General features: G+C 40.0%; 2 protein-coding genes across 4 annotated transcripts; one reads left to right on the forward strand and one right to left on the reverse strand.

Moving 5' to 3' along the window:
* Positions 1–2490: 2490 nt before the first annotated feature.
* dixdc1a (DIX domain containing 1a) lies at positions 2491–13142 on the forward strand. Of its 3 annotated transcripts, XM_078245938.1 has the most exons (16): positions 2493–2850; positions 2964–3136; positions 6525–6682; positions 6774–6919; positions 8116–8208; positions 8457–8510; positions 8610–8660; positions 8926–9030; positions 9151–9204; positions 9299–9391; positions 10108–10185; positions 10477–10638; positions 10841–10907; positions 11093–11201; positions 12212–12320; positions 12544–13142. In XM_078245938.1, the coding sequence occupies exons 2-16, from the start codon at positions 3114–3116 to the stop codon at positions 12625–12627; spliced, it is 1386 nt and encodes a 461-aa protein (XP_078102064.1). In that variant the 5' UTR covers positions 2493–2850; positions 2964–3113; the 3' UTR covers positions 12628–13142. The 3 variants fall into 3 exon arrangements, with proteins under 3 accessions (XP_078102066.1, XP_078102064.1, XP_078102065.1); XM_078245940.1 differs by lacking the exon at positions 10108–10185 and having other exon boundaries at positions 2491–2850; XM_078245939.1 differs by lacking the exon at positions 2493–2850 and having other exon boundaries at positions 2861–3136.
* A 415-nt stretch (positions 13143–13557) lies between these two features.
* Positions 13558–16403, reverse strand: pih1d2 (PIH1 domain containing 2). The gene is made up of 5 exons (XM_078243357.1): positions 16212–16403; positions 14644–14770; positions 14323–14553; positions 13911–14185; positions 13558–13758 (listed from the first exon to the last, which is right to left on the reverse strand). The coding sequence occupies exons 1-5, from the start codon at positions 16392–16394 to the stop codon at positions 13618–13620; spliced, it is 957 nt and encodes a 318-aa protein (XP_078099483.1). The 5' UTR covers positions 16395–16403; the 3' UTR covers positions 13558–13617.
* Between the last annotated feature and the right edge of the window lie 304 nt (positions 16404–16707).

Raw genomic sequence — 16707 nt, forward strand, 5'->3', positions numbered from 1 at the left:
ATCCCTCCAGCAAATCCATGAACGTGCACATCACGTTAACTCACTTGCCTGGTGGGACATTTCTGTTTTGGCCTGCACAGAAAATCAGGATAACAAGAGGCAAATATAACCTGTATATCGGTAGTTACCGCGAGGACTATAATTGTTAACTAGCGCGAAAATTATGTAGCCTATAGGCAATGATTATTGTTGTGATAACATGAAAACATGTCAGGATATGTAATTAACACTTAACAAACCCCTGTAATGTTTTTTTTTAAAGTTAATACTAGTTTTTAATTGTTAAGTGACTGGATCTCATTCATAAGATGTAGCCTACAACATTAGATATATTTTTCAAACAAATTTATTTTGACCATCATCTGCTGATAACCAACCTTTGTACCATTAGGTGCGTGTGCGAAGGGTCGATGTGCGGGCTTAACAGCCCTGGGCCGCCGGAAAATGGCCTCATGCGATTGGTCCAGACTTCACACATGATAGTGTAATAAATGTTGTCTTTTGACTTTTTTTAGAAAGGGAAACATTTTTGTTTTGTCTTTTATTGTGCCTTTAAATGTTAAAAAAATAGAAGTTAGTTAAAATGTATGAGCTCTCTGTCATTTAGGGTGAGCCAGTTGTAAAAGTGCAACGCCGCACCTGGTTTGTATTTACATTATTTGTTTTATTTCTCTAAGAGCACTGACGAAATGGAATGAGACCCTTGTAGATAGACCCTTCTTCTTCTTCTTCTTCTTCTTCTTCTTCTTCTTCTTCTTCTTCTTCTTCTTCTTCTTAACATAGTGTCCCTTAGTGTAAATTCAAGTTTATAGCAAAATGGCTCTTCAGAAAAGAAACTATTTGTCTCCTCTTATTTATTAAAGCAACACTAGAGCACTTCTCCCGCTTCGGTCCCCCTACAGGTTGGAAGGGGAATTGTCCATTACATTACATTATGCAAGTTTGCCAGATCGGGTAGCAGATCTGTAGTTCGAATGAGACGTAATGAGCCATTACGACAGCGGTAATGGACAATTCCGCTTCAAACCTGTAGGGGGACCGAAGCGGGAAAAGTGCTTTAGTGTTGCTTTAAATAAAACTAATGACCCTAATGTGAGGAGTATTGCCTCAGCTGTTTGATTTTACTACAATGTAAATCTAAGGCTGCCTTAGTCTGGTGGTCTGCATCCATTTCCATGGCTCTGTAATATCAGTCTACAGTGAAGTAGCTCAGTAAAGCATGTGTTGATGGTGCTCATACAGAATTTGAGACATCGTCATTTAGTTCTGGGCAAAACTGAAAGCCGCCACATAGAGAGCTATTTCATATACTTACTGATGACACCAGCAACATTTCTAATAGCTTAATGACAGCGTGCTCAGCCAAAACGCCTTTCAAAAGAGTACTCAACACTTAGGAACACATGCCCTTTTGTTTCTGTTGCCTGCTGCTCAAATTCTAAATATGACCCTTTTTACATTTTGGTTTAATGTGATGGCTCTAACGTTTCAGCGCATTCTCTCAATAACTTTTTGTTGCAGTAAAAATGCGTTTTACTGCATACAGTACACAATAATGAAAAGAGCTGTAATTGTAAGGCAAGTTTGTTTATATAGCACATTTCAGACACAAAGGGAATTCAAAGTGTTTTACATAAGCATCAACATAAAAAACAAATAAAACAGGAAATAAGACAATTCATAAACAAGAAAAGAAAACAATAGAAATGTAACATCTTTTAAATGACCTCAGGAAAAGCAGTGGCAAACGTTTTAAGCCTAAAGAACAGTGCTGGGTCGGATTTAAAGTGTTTTGGAAGTTTTTTTCAGATCTCCAGTTTATAAAAACTAAGAGCTGCTTCTGCATGTTTGGTTCTGACCCTGGGGACGGTGAGCAAGCCTGTCCCAGATGCTCTTAGAGGTCCGAATGGCTCGTAACTGAGTAACATATCAGAAATGTATTTTGGCCCCAAACCATTCAGTGCTTTGTGCATAACTATATTTTAAAATCAATTATTTGATCCTTAGGAAGCCAGTTCAAAGCTCTGAGAACAGGGGTGATGTGTGACTCTTTTTTGTGAGAACTCGAGTAGCAGCGTTCTGAATAGGCTGCAGTTGTCTGACTGATTTTTTACAGAGACCTGTAAAGACACGGTGACAATAATGAAGTCTACTAAAAACAGAAAAAGAATGTAGGCTGATGTGGGCATTCTATAAATATCATTTTAAGTAAGCAAGTAACCCCATACTTCCTGTGACTGTGTAACTATATCATTAACCTCTCACATGTTTTGGCTAGTGTGGTATGCTGTTATGCAAGCCTGTGATTTTTTCAACAGACCACATAGATTTCCATCTCTTTTTGTCGATCCACATGGTTGTTTCTGATTTTAGCTGCAGTGACATACAGTACACAAAAAGCAAAGGGAAAGGAGAAGGAGAAAATCTTCTTCCTCCTCCTCCTTGTGAAAGGAGAGAGCAGTGAGGAAAGGAGGGAGGACACATGAGGGAGAAGGGGGGAGGGTAAACACACCCAGACAGAGCCATGTCTGACATCCTTGCTCACTGAAAGAAGGAAGGATTGATACAAAGCCAGTGCGTCCGAGCAGACGAGAAAGAGGGGAAGGAGGGAGGCAGGGCAGAGGGAATAAATGCAAAAAGACCGGCAGAGAAAAAAGGGTGAAAAAGATGCACAAGAGCTGCATCAGTTCTCGTCCGCAAAGAACAAAAAACATTGTGTTCGTGAATGGGAGCTGGTGAGCTCAAGCACAAGGCGAGTGCAATGAGAAACCAGGCAGACTTTACTCGCTGGTGTTGCTGAGCACCAATCCTCTCTCCCTCTATCTGTCACTCCCTGCCAGCTAGGACTTGGTATGATTTAGGGGAAGGGTTCAGGGCTTTTGATTGGGATTTGGAGCTTTTATGTTTTAGGAATATGCTGCTGGAGAGGATTTGAACGTGCTGTTATTTCTGATTGAACACAGTGTGCGAAGTGGAGACGCCTGCTGATTTCAGGGCTGCTCCCCTCCCTGCTATCTCTGGCTGTGTTTGGGCTATGGTCCTGACTGAGAAGCAGAGCATTGCCCAGATGCGGGGCTTTGACTGTATGGGAGGTTAAGTCTGTAAACACCAGCATGGGAGCCAAACAGATGAAATGGTAAGAGCTGTTTTTTAATTATCATTTTAACATTATGTCAATCCAGGATGCTATTTTTGTCTACTGAGTGCATCGGTAGCATAGATATAAATACTTCAGGCCTAAATTCAGGAGACTATACATCATCTGAATCATCTTGATCCGCATGTTGGTCTCAGTCTCAGTGTTCGCAATGCATTTCACCACAACAATATGACTTTGATACCTCCAACTGTGCAGGTTATTGTTCACATTGTTCACAGTGTTTACAGTGCAGTAGGTGTGGGTGTGTCCCAGGCTGTCTGAGCTAAGCTGCTATTGCCTAGCAACCACTGTCTAACTTCCATTACCTGCTTATCCATTTCATGATTTGGATGAACATTATTCATTTTAAATTATATTGGAATAACAAATACAAAATGTTTTGTCTACAGTTAAATATGGCTCACTTTTGGACTGTGCACATATTTAAAAAAAACACCATCTTTGCCTCGATTTGGTACAGTATTTACCAGACACGTCAACTGTCGGCTGTCTGTATTGAACTAATCCTTTAAAAATGAACCGGTTAATGCATAGACTTTTCATGCTGATTACTGTTGGTGATAGAAATACACAGATACTTAAGTAAAACTTCCAAAACATAATGTAACTACAGTAGAAGGGCATTCAGAGAGTGCAGACCTCCACCAAGCCTATCTCACACAGTTTCTGCTACACCAATGTGTAGTCAGTTTTAGGACTTTCTTTTAATAATTTTAGGATAAGATGAAACTTTATTTATCCCGAGGGAAATTGCTGTTGCAATACATAAAATTCCAAATACAAGTACCTCGCATAAGTTTTAGCTTAACCTATATGTTCCAAATATGTACAGTATGTATGTTTTGTTTTTTGTTTTTTTTGCAACGGCAGCAAACATCTAAAATTAATTTGTTAGTTTATTGAACTGCTGCACGCTGAGAGAATAATAGGGGGTGTCTTGATAATGTCATCGTCTGCAATGACAAGATGAGTTGAAGGCAGCTGCTTTTTGATCCCCTTTCCAGAAACACTTAGGGATAATCACAGCAGCATCTGATAAGACGCTCAGTTCATGTTTTGTTTACGTGACCTGGTGCAATTACTCTTTCTGAGAAGCTGGAAGGATCAAAACTAACAGTTTCTCAGTGTGGTGTATGGTTTATGTGACCAAACTCAAAAACCTAAAATTAAAACCTAAAATAAAAGTTTCTATCTTTATACGCTTTCTTTGGCTATGCTAGCAGCAAGAGGGCAATGTCAGTCCGTAGGTTGGTTCTTCACTTATAGTTCCAGACTGAAATATCTCAACAACTGTTACATAAATTGCCATGAAATTTGGTACAGATATCCAATCACTTTGGTGATACTCTGACTTTACCTCTGACGCCACCATGAGGTTGACATTTGTGGTTTTTAGGGAAATGTCTCAGCAACTATTGGATGGATTGTCAAGAAATTTGGTACAGACATTCATGTTTCCCTCTGGATGAATAAAAATAACTTTGGTAATCCCTTTACTTTCATCATCTGCCATCATCAGTTCAAATATCTAATCTAATCTAATCTTTTTTTTCTGTTTATTTTCTTTATTATCATTATTATTGCAATTCAACATGGACATGACAGGTTGTTCATTTCAAGGAGACATTCTTACATTGAACACCACTAACAAACACTAATGCAATAAAAAAAAAGGAGCGAAAAGGATAATCGCACACGAAGGAAAGGGAGTGACCACTGTCTACAAAACCATCACTGCAGTATGGTTAACACTACTGCCTCATACATTGCGGAACTTCCATACATATCCACAAATGAAAAATACATACTTCAAATATAAAGCATCTCTCTACTCATTCTATTGGGAGTCAGGCAATGTGATTTGTTCCCTAACATAATCTAAGAAAGGTCCCCATATCTTATTGTACTTATTTGCTGATCCTTTCAAAGAGTATCTAATTCTTTCAAGTTTAAGAAAATAAAGGACATCTTTGATTCAGTGTGTAAATGTTTGGGGTTTGCTGTCTTTCCATTTCATCAAAATCAGCTGTCTAGCGACAAGAGTAAGAAATGCAATGCTATCAGATTGTGCCTTAGTTAGATGGCTAGACTCAGGAGTAATACCAAATAACCCAGTTAGAGGGCATGGTGAGATTGATTGTCAAATTTTTAATTAGTCCAATACTTGACCAAAAGCTGCAAAACATTCCCATCAGCCTCAGTTTTACTTTGCGTTTAGTTGTTAGCATGCTAATGGCTTAAATGGTGAACATTATACCTGCTAAACATCAGCATGTTAGCATTGTCATTTTCAGCATTTAGCTCAAAGTTGTGCCTAATTACAGCCTCACAAAGCCGCTAGCATGGCTGGAGACACTTAGTCTTGATTCCAGTTTCTTTGGTGGCTGAGAGACAGAACTTAGGTGCACATTATGGTCAGTAGTCGCAGGAACACGTGCACAATTACTCCATAAAGAGGCAGCGTGAACTCAAAAAGTGACGGATAATACAAGTGTAACGGCTTACTGTCTGTTGTGGTATTAGCTTGTGCTGAGTAATGCTATTAGATAAGCAGAAAATCTCACCGGCTACAATCGAAATCTCACTGCATATGTATGGGAAAAACATGTTTAACTGTGCAAATGCAATCCCTCGGGACAGTCTTTGGTTTCTAAACAGTTTTATCCCACAGTTAAGTCCACAGTTTATTTTTCCCCCTCTTAGTTTTTTTGGCCTTGGGAGCAGGGTGATGATGTGATGCCTCTCTATCCCTTCTCTAGCATAGAGTATAGATCTGTTTCCCCAGAAGCAGGCGTGTTTTCCCATGCAGACACAGAGGGAGAAAAGAAGGAATCCCATGTTAAAGGACCATGCATAATGCCATAGGTCACAGGTCACAGTAGCTGTATCCTCTTTCTACAAACACAGCAGAGTGAAGATGACAGCCGGCCTCTACCTGAGGCGGCAGGAGATGCTCTCAGACAACACAAAACACATTCATACAAGCTGCAAAAACCAACCAGCCACTCAGAAACCATACTAGCCTTATGTTTTGAAATTATGGCCGCAAACTATGTAAAGAATTTCCTGTGAGAAAAATGACAGAGTTGCATGCATTCCCGCTCCAGGTTTTAATCTTATGTCGTGCGTTCTTGTTAATTTTATCACTTGTAAATAGTCTGTGATACACTTTAGTCTTATGGGCATTGCGTGTTTAAAAGCAGATATGGTTTAAAATATTTAGCCCAGTTGGGATTAATTCACATTTTTATGCTCTTTGGGGCGTTATTAAAGCGTATGTTTGCTCGGCTTATTTATTGCCATTCATTTGGCAGAGATGCAAACACATACACTGATTCCTGCCTGTGCCCACCATCTGTTTCAGCCTCAGCTCAGCCAGCCCTGCTCACTCCCCGAAAGAGGAGTATGTTATCACCCAGTCCGCTGACACCCCGAAAGAAGAAACACTCTATGATCAGTCTGAGGACCAGGGGGAACTTCAGGATGACAAATCTGAGCTGACAGAGAAAAAATTTGTCACAGGTTGGTTGGCTGCACATCAACTCTTTTAGAGCAATATGGGATGCAATGAATCCCTAAAAAGACATCTCCCCTGTACCTCTCTTCCTTTCAGAGGATGTGTCTCTGTGTGGATTGTGTCCCTCTCTCGGGCACGACGTGCAGGAAGAAGAGAAGTCCTGGGAGGAGCAGCTGGACGCCCACCAAGAGCAGCTGGAGAGGGAGATGCAGGAAGCCAGGAGGATGGTGTTCCGCCTCCAGGTAAGTCCTGGTGATGACACACTTTAAAAACAAACTACTGCTCCTGCACATTGACAGAAGGCACACAGAATGCAAATGCACCAGATGAAAATAACCGCTCAAATATAGCACACATTTTAGCCTGGTTCCAGACTTCTGATCTTCTGCCCACATTTTTATGTTTTTCATTGGTTCAAATATGTTCAATACATTTGAAAGAATATGGATAAAATAATAAAAATTCATTCAAATAATGAAGAAACAAATCAACACCTGATTCGCTCTTGACTCTATTGCTGTGTTGAAACATTTGACTGAGAAAGGACACGTTGCATCCCTGGTAACGTTTCTCCGAGGTTAAAGGGGGTGAAAGTAGTAAATGTTATGATTGCCACAGCCTCTAATGCACCCACCTATAATAATGCCTTCTTTTTTTTTCCACCCCGTGCCCATGTTTTCCACCAGTGCACCAAGGAAGCCTGGCCACGAAATTACCAAAAGTCTGTTTGGCACACTCCCAACACACTTGGCAGTTGGCGCCACCGGTTTATAGAGTTACCATAACCAGAACACCTGAAAGTTGGTGGACAAAAAGTCTCATTGTCCGCCCTTTTTCTCGACCCAGTGTCCAGTACTACAACGCAATGGACAAATAAGGATATCACTGGTTACATCTACAGGCAATTCAAATGGGATTTATGGAACAGCAGGATACAATATGACTGATCATCACTGCAGGCATAATAAACAGCAAGAAGCAGTGTCTGTGGTGTGATGAGGTTGATCCTACCTTGCAATGTGGTTCCTTGACAACAACAAAAATACAGTTGACTTTATAGTCTCAGAGAATATCCGGGGTTTTTTTTCTCTTGAATATACAACTTTAATCTTTTTCTAGAATATTACCCTCCTCTGTATATGTGGGTTAGTGCAGGTGAGAGGATGAAGTCTGTCTGTACTACTGCAGGCTTTTCAATATTATTTCAATTTGATACAGTTCAATTCCCCGACTTTATTAGCAGAAATGGGAACCTTGTTGTGCAGCCAAGTATAAAAATCCCAAACTGCCGTATTTACAAATACAGAAATAAATCAGGCTTCTCTGCCATGTCTATGTCGTTATGACTGCTTACAGGCCTTCACTCTGTGTGTGGGTGTGTGTGTGTGTGTGTGTGCGTGCGTGCGTGCTTGCGTGCATGCGTGTGTTTTGTCCTCAGGCGTTGCTGCTCCATGGCTCTCTCCCCGAGGAGGACCAGGATGGATCTGTGAGCTTGGGAGATAACCGGGTGGCTAACGCTGAACAGCAGCTGGTACAGTGCCTTCTCTCTGCTAAATCGAGAAACCAACACTTGCTCGCCACTTTGCGTGAAGTGTCAGTGTCAGCCCTTCTGTTTTGATGATGTTTGCAGCCGTCACTCCTCTCGAGAGCGGCTACTGTAGAGCACAATTGAATCTCTCTGATCTGCTAGCACGCTGTCAAACCGGCCCACTGCCTCCTCATACGTTCTGACACTTTTCCATTCTCTAATTACGCTGCTCATACCCTCTCCCTTTGAAGGTTCTAATCCGCAGTCGTCTGGACCAAAGCATGGAGGAAGCCCTTGATCTTAAGGTACAGTTAGTAAATGTAATTAGGTTTAATATAGATGAGCTGCCTTACAAGCAAACAATTTCTTTCTCTAATGCCTCTGTTCATTTCTGTGGCTCTTAGAGGGAACTCCTGAGAAACAAACAGGAGGCACGCCACCTTCAGGCCATCAGGGTAAACCTCTTACTCAAATTTTGAATTATTAAATTAAAACGGATTAAAGCATTTCATTCAATCTATTCCACTCTTGGGGTGTTCCAAACTGATTCTGCGGTTTCTATCACACACAATATATGTTTGTTTTTTTTTCTCCATTTCTTTATGAAGATAATACATTTTGGAGGATGGTGTATGCTGTCGATGAGGCAGGTGGAGGCAGTATATCTGTATTCAGGTCTTCTCTGGGACTTTACTTTAATCTCCCTCTCTTTCTCATTAGGATGCTCTGCAGCAGCGCCTGGCAGTGCAGGAGGATGCTGTGCTGCAGCTAAAGCAGGAACTACTGAGGTGCAACATGGCCAAAGATCAGCTGGAAGGGGAAACTGTGAGACAAGTGATGATTTCCATTTGACACGATAAAATATTTGACTTGCTTGACCCGGGGATGCAGGTGTATGCGAGAGCAATATACCACTCATATATCATGCCGTATATCTGTTTGCAGGCAGAGCTTAATCGCAAGTTGAGTGAACGGAACAAATTACTTAGTGAATATGAGGTATTGTCTTTTATTATTTACACTTCAATGAATTCTTTTGGATACATAAACATGCATATGCGGACTTATGCCATCCATGTTTCTCACACAATAGCAGCAGCTCGGGAGGAAGGACAGAATACTGCAGCAGCAGCAGCAAAAGCTCGATGACGCTCAACATAAAGCTCATGAAGTCGGCCTTGGACGGGTAGGGATCGTGATACGTTTCAAGTCTTTCAACAATATATATTTGGATGTCAATTACATATGTAATAATAATAATAATACTATTTATGTATAGAGCATTTTTTCAAATCACAGTGCAGCAAATTAAAATCAACACATTCTAAAATCAAATATACAAAATTGAAATCAGGTAACAAAAGGCATTAACTGGATCAGAATAAGTAAGTAAAACCATTTCCAGTCATATCAATACATACAAGTAAAAAAAAAAAATCAAGTCCAAAAGCTCTACAATAAAAGTACATTTTACTAAGAGATTAAATGGGTGAGGCAGGCTTTTTTTTGTGTTTTTGTTACTGTCGAAAAAATCCCAAGAAAATCATAACCAACAATGTCTTGCTCATTTCCTCAATTCTTTCCAACGACCCTACCCTCTCTGTGGATTTCAACCCCAAGCCTGTTGGTTCCTACTGACTATATCAATTTGATAACATCAAATCAGTAATGTCCCATAACAGCTGGTCGATTTTTGGCAACTGTTACTCAGTGCAACAGTGGCTCATTGATGTGTTTTTAAATAGTTTTTGGGACAACAATGGGGGCTTTAAGCACAGAGGAATAAGGTATATCAGGCTTTGGCTACACTGGTTGGATTTTGTTCTATTCATGGCATTTGTTCATAATTATAGAAAATCACCAGCCTTATTTATGTATTTAAATGTTTTGTTCATTTTGCAGTCATTCAGGATTGAAAGCGGTGGGTACAGTAACTCAGTGGCTTCGACATCTCCTGCAGTATTCCAGCACACTGCACCAGTACGTCTTTAATCAATACTATCAATTGCTCTTTACTGTGTCTATGTGATTATTATTATTATTATTATTATTATTATTATTATTATTATTATTATTATTATTATTATTATTGTATGCAAGTTCATTTATGGTAGGAAAAGAAAAAAAAGGTGAACAATTTGCAGGACAAAAATGAAAAAACACATAATAAGTCAATTATTAGCATTTGTGTGCTTTTTTTCTTGATGGAAATGGGCTTTCACACTTAGCCTTATAGAAATTGTATGATTATCAATAAGCTGTTTGTCACAGGGGGAAGAGCTGCAGCTGGTCAGGGAGGCGCTGCGTAGTTTGAGGGACAGCTTTTCTGGCCATGACCCCCAACATCACACCCTGGACACCCTGGAGCAGGGCATGTCCAGTCTCATGGACCGACTACACACTTTGGACAGCCAGCGCAGACAGGATAGAGGGGTACACGCACGCACGCACACACACACACACACACACACACACACACACACACACACACACACACACACACACACACACACACACACACACAAACCATTTCAGAGTATATCTTAAAAAGGAGCAACACATATGTCACCTGATGAGTGAGTCAACAACAAATGACATCCAAGTGTTTACCATGAGCAATTGGTTCTTCTTCTAGGAGGAATTTAAATCACCAGGACGCAGAGCCAACTCGACAGACCGTGACTCCTGGCCGCAGAGCTCAAGTGAGGCAAACAAAATCCTTGTTTGTTTAGGATTTGTCATGCCCCTGCAACATCTCAACTCTGGCTGTTAAATCAAATTGTGCCGTTCAATTTCACTGCTAGGTATTATCGGCTGTGAGGCTAGAGCCATTTTAAACTTTGGCTGAGGAAAACAGTATTTGTTGTTTTTTTGTGATTATTTCCAGAAATGGCGCACTCACACAGCAGCCCGGGACTGGACACCGCCGTCTCCACTAAAGTGCTCTACTTCACTGATCGCTCGCTCACGCCGTTTCTGATTAACATCCCAAAAAGGTGAAAAGCAAACACACACTTTAAAATGGGTTTATATAACAGTGTTATTGTTTGTTACCTCACTGTAGCGCGCATGAATTTTAAGCAAATTGCTGTTTGGATTTGGGCTGCACGCTAAAAACAAATGGCTTGATTCAGACATGAACTGAGTTACAAGGGAGTCTCACAAAGAAAGTACAGCCCTCATTACTTAGTAAATACCATTATATTTGACAACACTGAAATATCACAGCAGTTTGCTACAATGTGCATTAAATGTACAGCAACAGAGGTCAAAGGTCCTCAAAAGACCAACACATTGCTTTACTGTGCCTGAACAAGGATACCAAAAGTGAGAGTACACTCTGTACTCAGATATTTAAAGGTCAGTTACTACGATGATATGCATCTCGTGAGGCTCTGCCTTGAATTAAAAAATAGTTCCCACATCATCACATACCCTTCACCATATACCTAGAGATTGGCATGGGTACTTCCATAAGATCATCTCTCAATGCAAATCAAACCAGCTATTAGGCTAACTGGAATAAACCATGCCAATCTCTAGGTATGGTGAAGTGGTATGATGATGTGGGGCTATTTTAATTCCAAAGGCCATGGGAACTTTATCAGGATGCATAGTATCCTGGATCCATGAAATAACTGGCCTTTAAAAATAAACAATCTGCCTGCCTCTATGGGAATTTAACATAGGGGTGTACTCACTTTTGTTGTCAGTGGTTTAGACATTAATGGCTGTGTGTTGAGTTATTTTGAGGGGACAGCACATTTACACTGTTATACAAGCTGTACACTTAATACTTTACATTGTAGCAAACTGTAATGTCTTCAGTGTTGTCCCATTAAAAGATATAATGAAATATTTACTAAAATGTGAGGGGTGTACTCACTTTTGTGAGATACTGTAGATGCGTCAGTATCTGTGCTGGTTAAATGTTTATCCTAGAAAAGCTTAATGTCTATGTGGGTGTATGTGTGCATAGGTCATGACTGACAGTGTGCTTTTACAGGCTGGGTGAGGTGACACTGCGAGACTTCAAGGCCGCTGTGGACAGACAAGGCAGTTTCAGATACCACTTCAAGGCCCTCGACCCAGAGTTTGGCACAGTAAAAGAGGAGGTAGGCGTGGGAGTAAAATTATAGCCCTTCTTTTTATATCAGCTTCAGCAGGCAAATATAAAATGGCAGTTATGGAGTAAGATATGCTAATAATAGCTGTGGCTGCGCTATACTTCAAAACACTGCAGGACTGAGAAGTCATTTTCACTTTCTCTCCAGACCTTTGTACGTCATAGACGTGAGTGGTTCTTAGATATGTAAATGCTGGATATTGGCTGTTCAGGTATTCCAGGATGGAGCAGTCGTGCCTGGCTGGGAAGGGAAGATTGTAGCGTGGGTGGAGGAGGACCACGGAGAGAGGAGGTAGAGCTCAAAAGACCCAATATCACCACTACAAACCTCAGTTGTTCCCACTGGACCAGGATTTCACTGAAAATACTTGTGATGCCATAATAGAGAAGTTATAATACAATTAACTGGGACCAATGGGTATAACACCATTTCGATACAAAACCATGTTTTCAAAGTTGAATGTTTCATATGAAGAATTTGACTTGACATTTGGGTACCACTTATTTTTTTGTTAAAGGAATGGATATTATACATTGTTTGCAGCTCATAAATTAATTAATATGTGAGACTACCAATTAACGGTCAGTATTGTGATACTTGAAACTGAAATATGAAAGCAAGTTAATGTGATTTCCAAAAATAACATCCCACATCATAAGCTGTGCTCTAAAAAGCTGTAATCAGTGCATAGTATGCAAACCTTAAAATAAATGTTTACTGACATTTTTCACATGTTCCAGATTGCCAAATAGTGATGTTGTTGTTCTGCATCCATTTTAATGTTTTAATAAACATGAATTATTGCATGGATCATTTGATTGTGAATTATTCCCCCGGAGTACGGTAATGACACTGTACACCAGCTCCTAGCCATTATACACCTCCACTCATACAACCACACATTAATAAACAAAACCCACAGATTGTTATTAAAGTTAATAAATTTTTTTTGGGGGGGGGAAGAATTACATTTGCTGCTGAAGGTCAACCCACACTGTACAAAGGGACACAGTGAAATATTTGCTTCAGTAAAAACATCATTTTAGATTTAGGAGCGGATCAGTTTACAGGGGAGCTGTTTATTGTTTGTTAGCTGAAGTTTTGAGGCAGAGCATGAGTCCCTCCGTAGTATAATGTGTTCACAAGGCTTATTTAGCTTGTTTTGGTTATGTACTTTGAGGATTCTCAGTTCCAGAATTCACTCTTAGCTTCCCAGTTTCTTCAGCACATTCCCAGCACGACTGATCACTACTGTGTGCATTTGTTTCTCCATGAAGGCAAATGGTCAGAAAACATCCACATCCACCCTCAAAGTAAGCATTCGTTTCTTCTTGTTGAAAATGGCAGATGCAGTGTCTTCAATCACAGTTTTGGGGAATTCTAAAAGCAAATAGTAGACATCCTCCACTTCCAGCAAGACGTCGTCCTGTGGAGAAAAAATACATTCAGCACGCTGTTTGACTCACAAATGTGGAAAGTGGTAGTATGTATTTTTTATGACATCCAATTATGCAGTGACACACATTGGATTGTAAAGTGCTTGATTCTAACTGTTCAAGGGAGTGTGTAACCACTAACCTTGGAGATTCTCAGCTGGCACTCTGACATGGAGTAAACCTTTGGCAGCTCCACTTTCAGCTCCATGCTGCGAGCAACTCCTTCGTTATCAGTCTTCACCTCGAGTTGGTACTCTGGCTTCTGAGGCGGCACAAATTTACTGGAGACGACCTGGATCAAATCCTTCTTTTTGTTCTCCGGAGTTCTGCTGATAATTTGGGCTGCTGGGTCCTCATGTTGTTTCTCTGAGCGTAGAGAGGAGATCTGCTGCAGAAGGGCAGCTGGGGTCTGACTGGCTGTTAAAAGGAACATGATGGATTATTAGAAACTATAGGAGAAGGTGAAAGATGATACATCTACAGCAGCAAAGGAAAATAGCTCCGACATAAACAGCTTGTAGCAGCTTATTGGGGTATAGGACTAATTGCTCTACCCATGTCTGGTTGTCCGGAGGTGTTAGGCCACTGCCGAAACCCAAGCCGGCGGTGCAAGTCATCTGGGCTACTTTTTGGGCTACAGCTGACGACAGTGTACTGCTGAGTTAACCTCATCCCATGCTGCTGCTGGGCAAAGCTCAGGGCCAGCATATACACTTCTGTTTTGTTTTTCTTACTCTCTTGTAGCACTGCAGGGTTTAATGCCACATCCAATACAGTAAAGGAACCTACAAAGGAAAAACACAATTAATTGTTTTTCCTGTTTACATCATGTAACAGTTCTGTAGCGTGTGATGCAGCACAGCTTTGTATTTTACCTTGACCTTCATTTGTGTCTGTTTCCAGTTTTCCTGCACACACGGGTAAAGGCCTGCTGGGATCCTGAGGTGCAGGCACACGTTTCCAGCTGCATATGTTGATATACAGTGACCCTTTCTTGGGCTCCTGTTGAGGACACAGATGTACCGTTTGTCAAAACACACCCTTGCTTTAAACCTTAAATGCACACAAGTGTGGCAGCTTTTGTATTGAGAGATAGTCGCCGGTAGAGCTGAAGTGATTAGTCAATTAAGTGATCAACAATTTTGAGCAGAAATGGCAAATAATTACTGGTTTCAGCCTCTGAAAAGTGAATATTTTTTTGGTTTTCTTACTCCTCTGTGGTAGTACATTGAATATTTGTGGGTGTTATACTTGGTTGGACAGAACAAGACATCTGAAGATGTTACAATAGGCTTTGGGAGCTTGTGATGGGCATCCACTATTTGCTTGAGAAAATGATATGTAGATCAATCAATAATTAAATGAATCTATAGTTGAAGCGCTAGAGCAGTGATTCACAAAGTGGGGTCCATGGCACTCTGCCAGGGGGTCTGTGAAAAGTTTTCAGAGTTATTAATTTAAATTAGCAAGATATCATTTTTATTTTATTCTTTTTAAAAGGCTTCATAGTTCAACAAATATTTGAATGTTTAAATATATTTGGATTTTATAAATATATAATTGTTTATACATTACATTCTAATCTAATACATCTACAACTCTTAGAATCTGCAATATGTTTAATACATGTCTAATATTTTTCTAATACATTTATCTTGTGTTGTTCTTTCACAAAACTAAGACTATAAAAGTGTAGAAAAAAAGGCTAAGGTTATGTCAAATTATTCCAAGGGACATGAGGGGCCCCGTATATTCTCAATCTTGTAAACCGGGGTCCTTGGCTGAAAAAAGACTCAGAACCTCTGCTCTAGTAGGTAGATAGTAGGGGTGTTCAAAAAAATCGATTCACATTCATATCGCGATTCAAGCTCTACTTATTCAAAATCGATTCATAGAATTCAAAAAAAAAAAAAAAAAAATGTATGTCTACTGCAATCACATGGGAAAAGTAACTACATTTACATACTGTGAATCGTTTTCTGAATCGAGAATCGTTTTTGAATCGAAAATCAATTTTGAATCGATTCTTGGTTCTGAAAATCGATATCTAATCGAATCGCCACATTTTCTGAATCTTGCACCTCTAGTAGAGAGTACTTAAATCAATCTGATAGACCTTTGTCACAGTGGACATATTCACTAAGCCTAATAAAAAAGTATAACTTAGTAATAATGCATTTCATCACGTGCTCAGTGTTATATCAAATGATGTAGCTAACCCATCAGATTGTGTCCCTACGTTGTTGTTTTTTTATCGAAGGTGCCGTCCGTAACGTTAACGTTAATTGTATTTTTACAGAGCAAACGTTATCAGAATTTGTAACACTTTCCAAGTACAATGGGAGAATATTTTTTTGTAATTTTAAAGTAAAATAATTTTAAAAACGTTTGCAGTGACAACAAAACTTGTTATGTTTAAGCTGCTGCCACAGACGTCACTTACCACTATTTCAGTGCACAAACAAGAGTCGAGTTCAGGCGGTGCATTGAATTCAGCTCCTTCCTTCATCTGTTTCTCTATGAACTTGCGGTAGGCTGTGGGGTCATTTTGAGAAAGATCATCCAGGATGGACCAAAACTGGTTGACTTGCTGTAAAACATCCGCTGTACTGCCAATGGAGGACATCTTAAGGTTATTTTGGAGTTAACGTTAACGCGAACTAGCCACTAACGTTAGTAATGCTAGCAAGCTGTCTGAAAAGAAAAACACGAGGTTGACTAGAAACGCTGACGTTAGAAAACCAGCTTGTCTACAGTATCACAAATGAATTATGCTATTCAAAGCGTCTCTAAATATAGAACATAAATATAACAAACTAACGTAGTTAATTTCTGTCAAAGTAACAACTAACGTAAAAAAAATCAAGGCTCGCTTAGCTAATGTTGTCAGTTGCTATGGAAACCAGATGAGAAGACCCGTTACACGGAAGCCACCTGGC

Source organism: Sander vitreus, chromosome 3, assembly GCF_031162955.1.
Source record: "Sander vitreus isolate 19-12246 chromosome 3, sanVit1, whole genome shotgun sequence".
Classification (NCBI taxonomy): Eukaryota; Metazoa; Chordata; class Actinopteri; order Perciformes; family Percidae; genus Sander; species Sander vitreus.

Bases quoted from the DNA above. Each gene is read 5' to 3' on its own strand.
- dixdc1a (XM_078245938.1), top strand. From the start codon at position 3,114: ATGGGAGCCAAACAGATGAAATG. The intron at 3,137-6,524 runs GTAAGAGCTGTT...CATCTGTTTCAG, and splicing joins GGAGCCAAACAGATGAAATG to CCTCAGCTCAGCCAGCCCTG. The intron at 10,908-11,092 runs GTGAGGCAAACA...GATTATTTCCAG, and splicing joins CTCCTGGCCGCAGAGCTCAA to AAATGGCGCACTCACACAGC.
- pih1d2 (XM_078243357.1), bottom strand. From the start codon at position 16,394: ATGTCCTCCATTGGCAGTACAGCGGATGTTTTACAGCAAGTCAACCAG. The intron at 14,771-16,211 runs GTAAGTGACGTC...TGTCCTCAACAG, and splicing joins GTTTGTGCACTGAAATAGTG to GAGCCCAAGAAAGGGTCACT. The intron at 14,554-14,643 runs GTAAAATACAAA...TTTCCTTTGTAG, and splicing joins AGACACAAATGAAGGTCAAG to GTTCCTTTACTGTATTGGAT.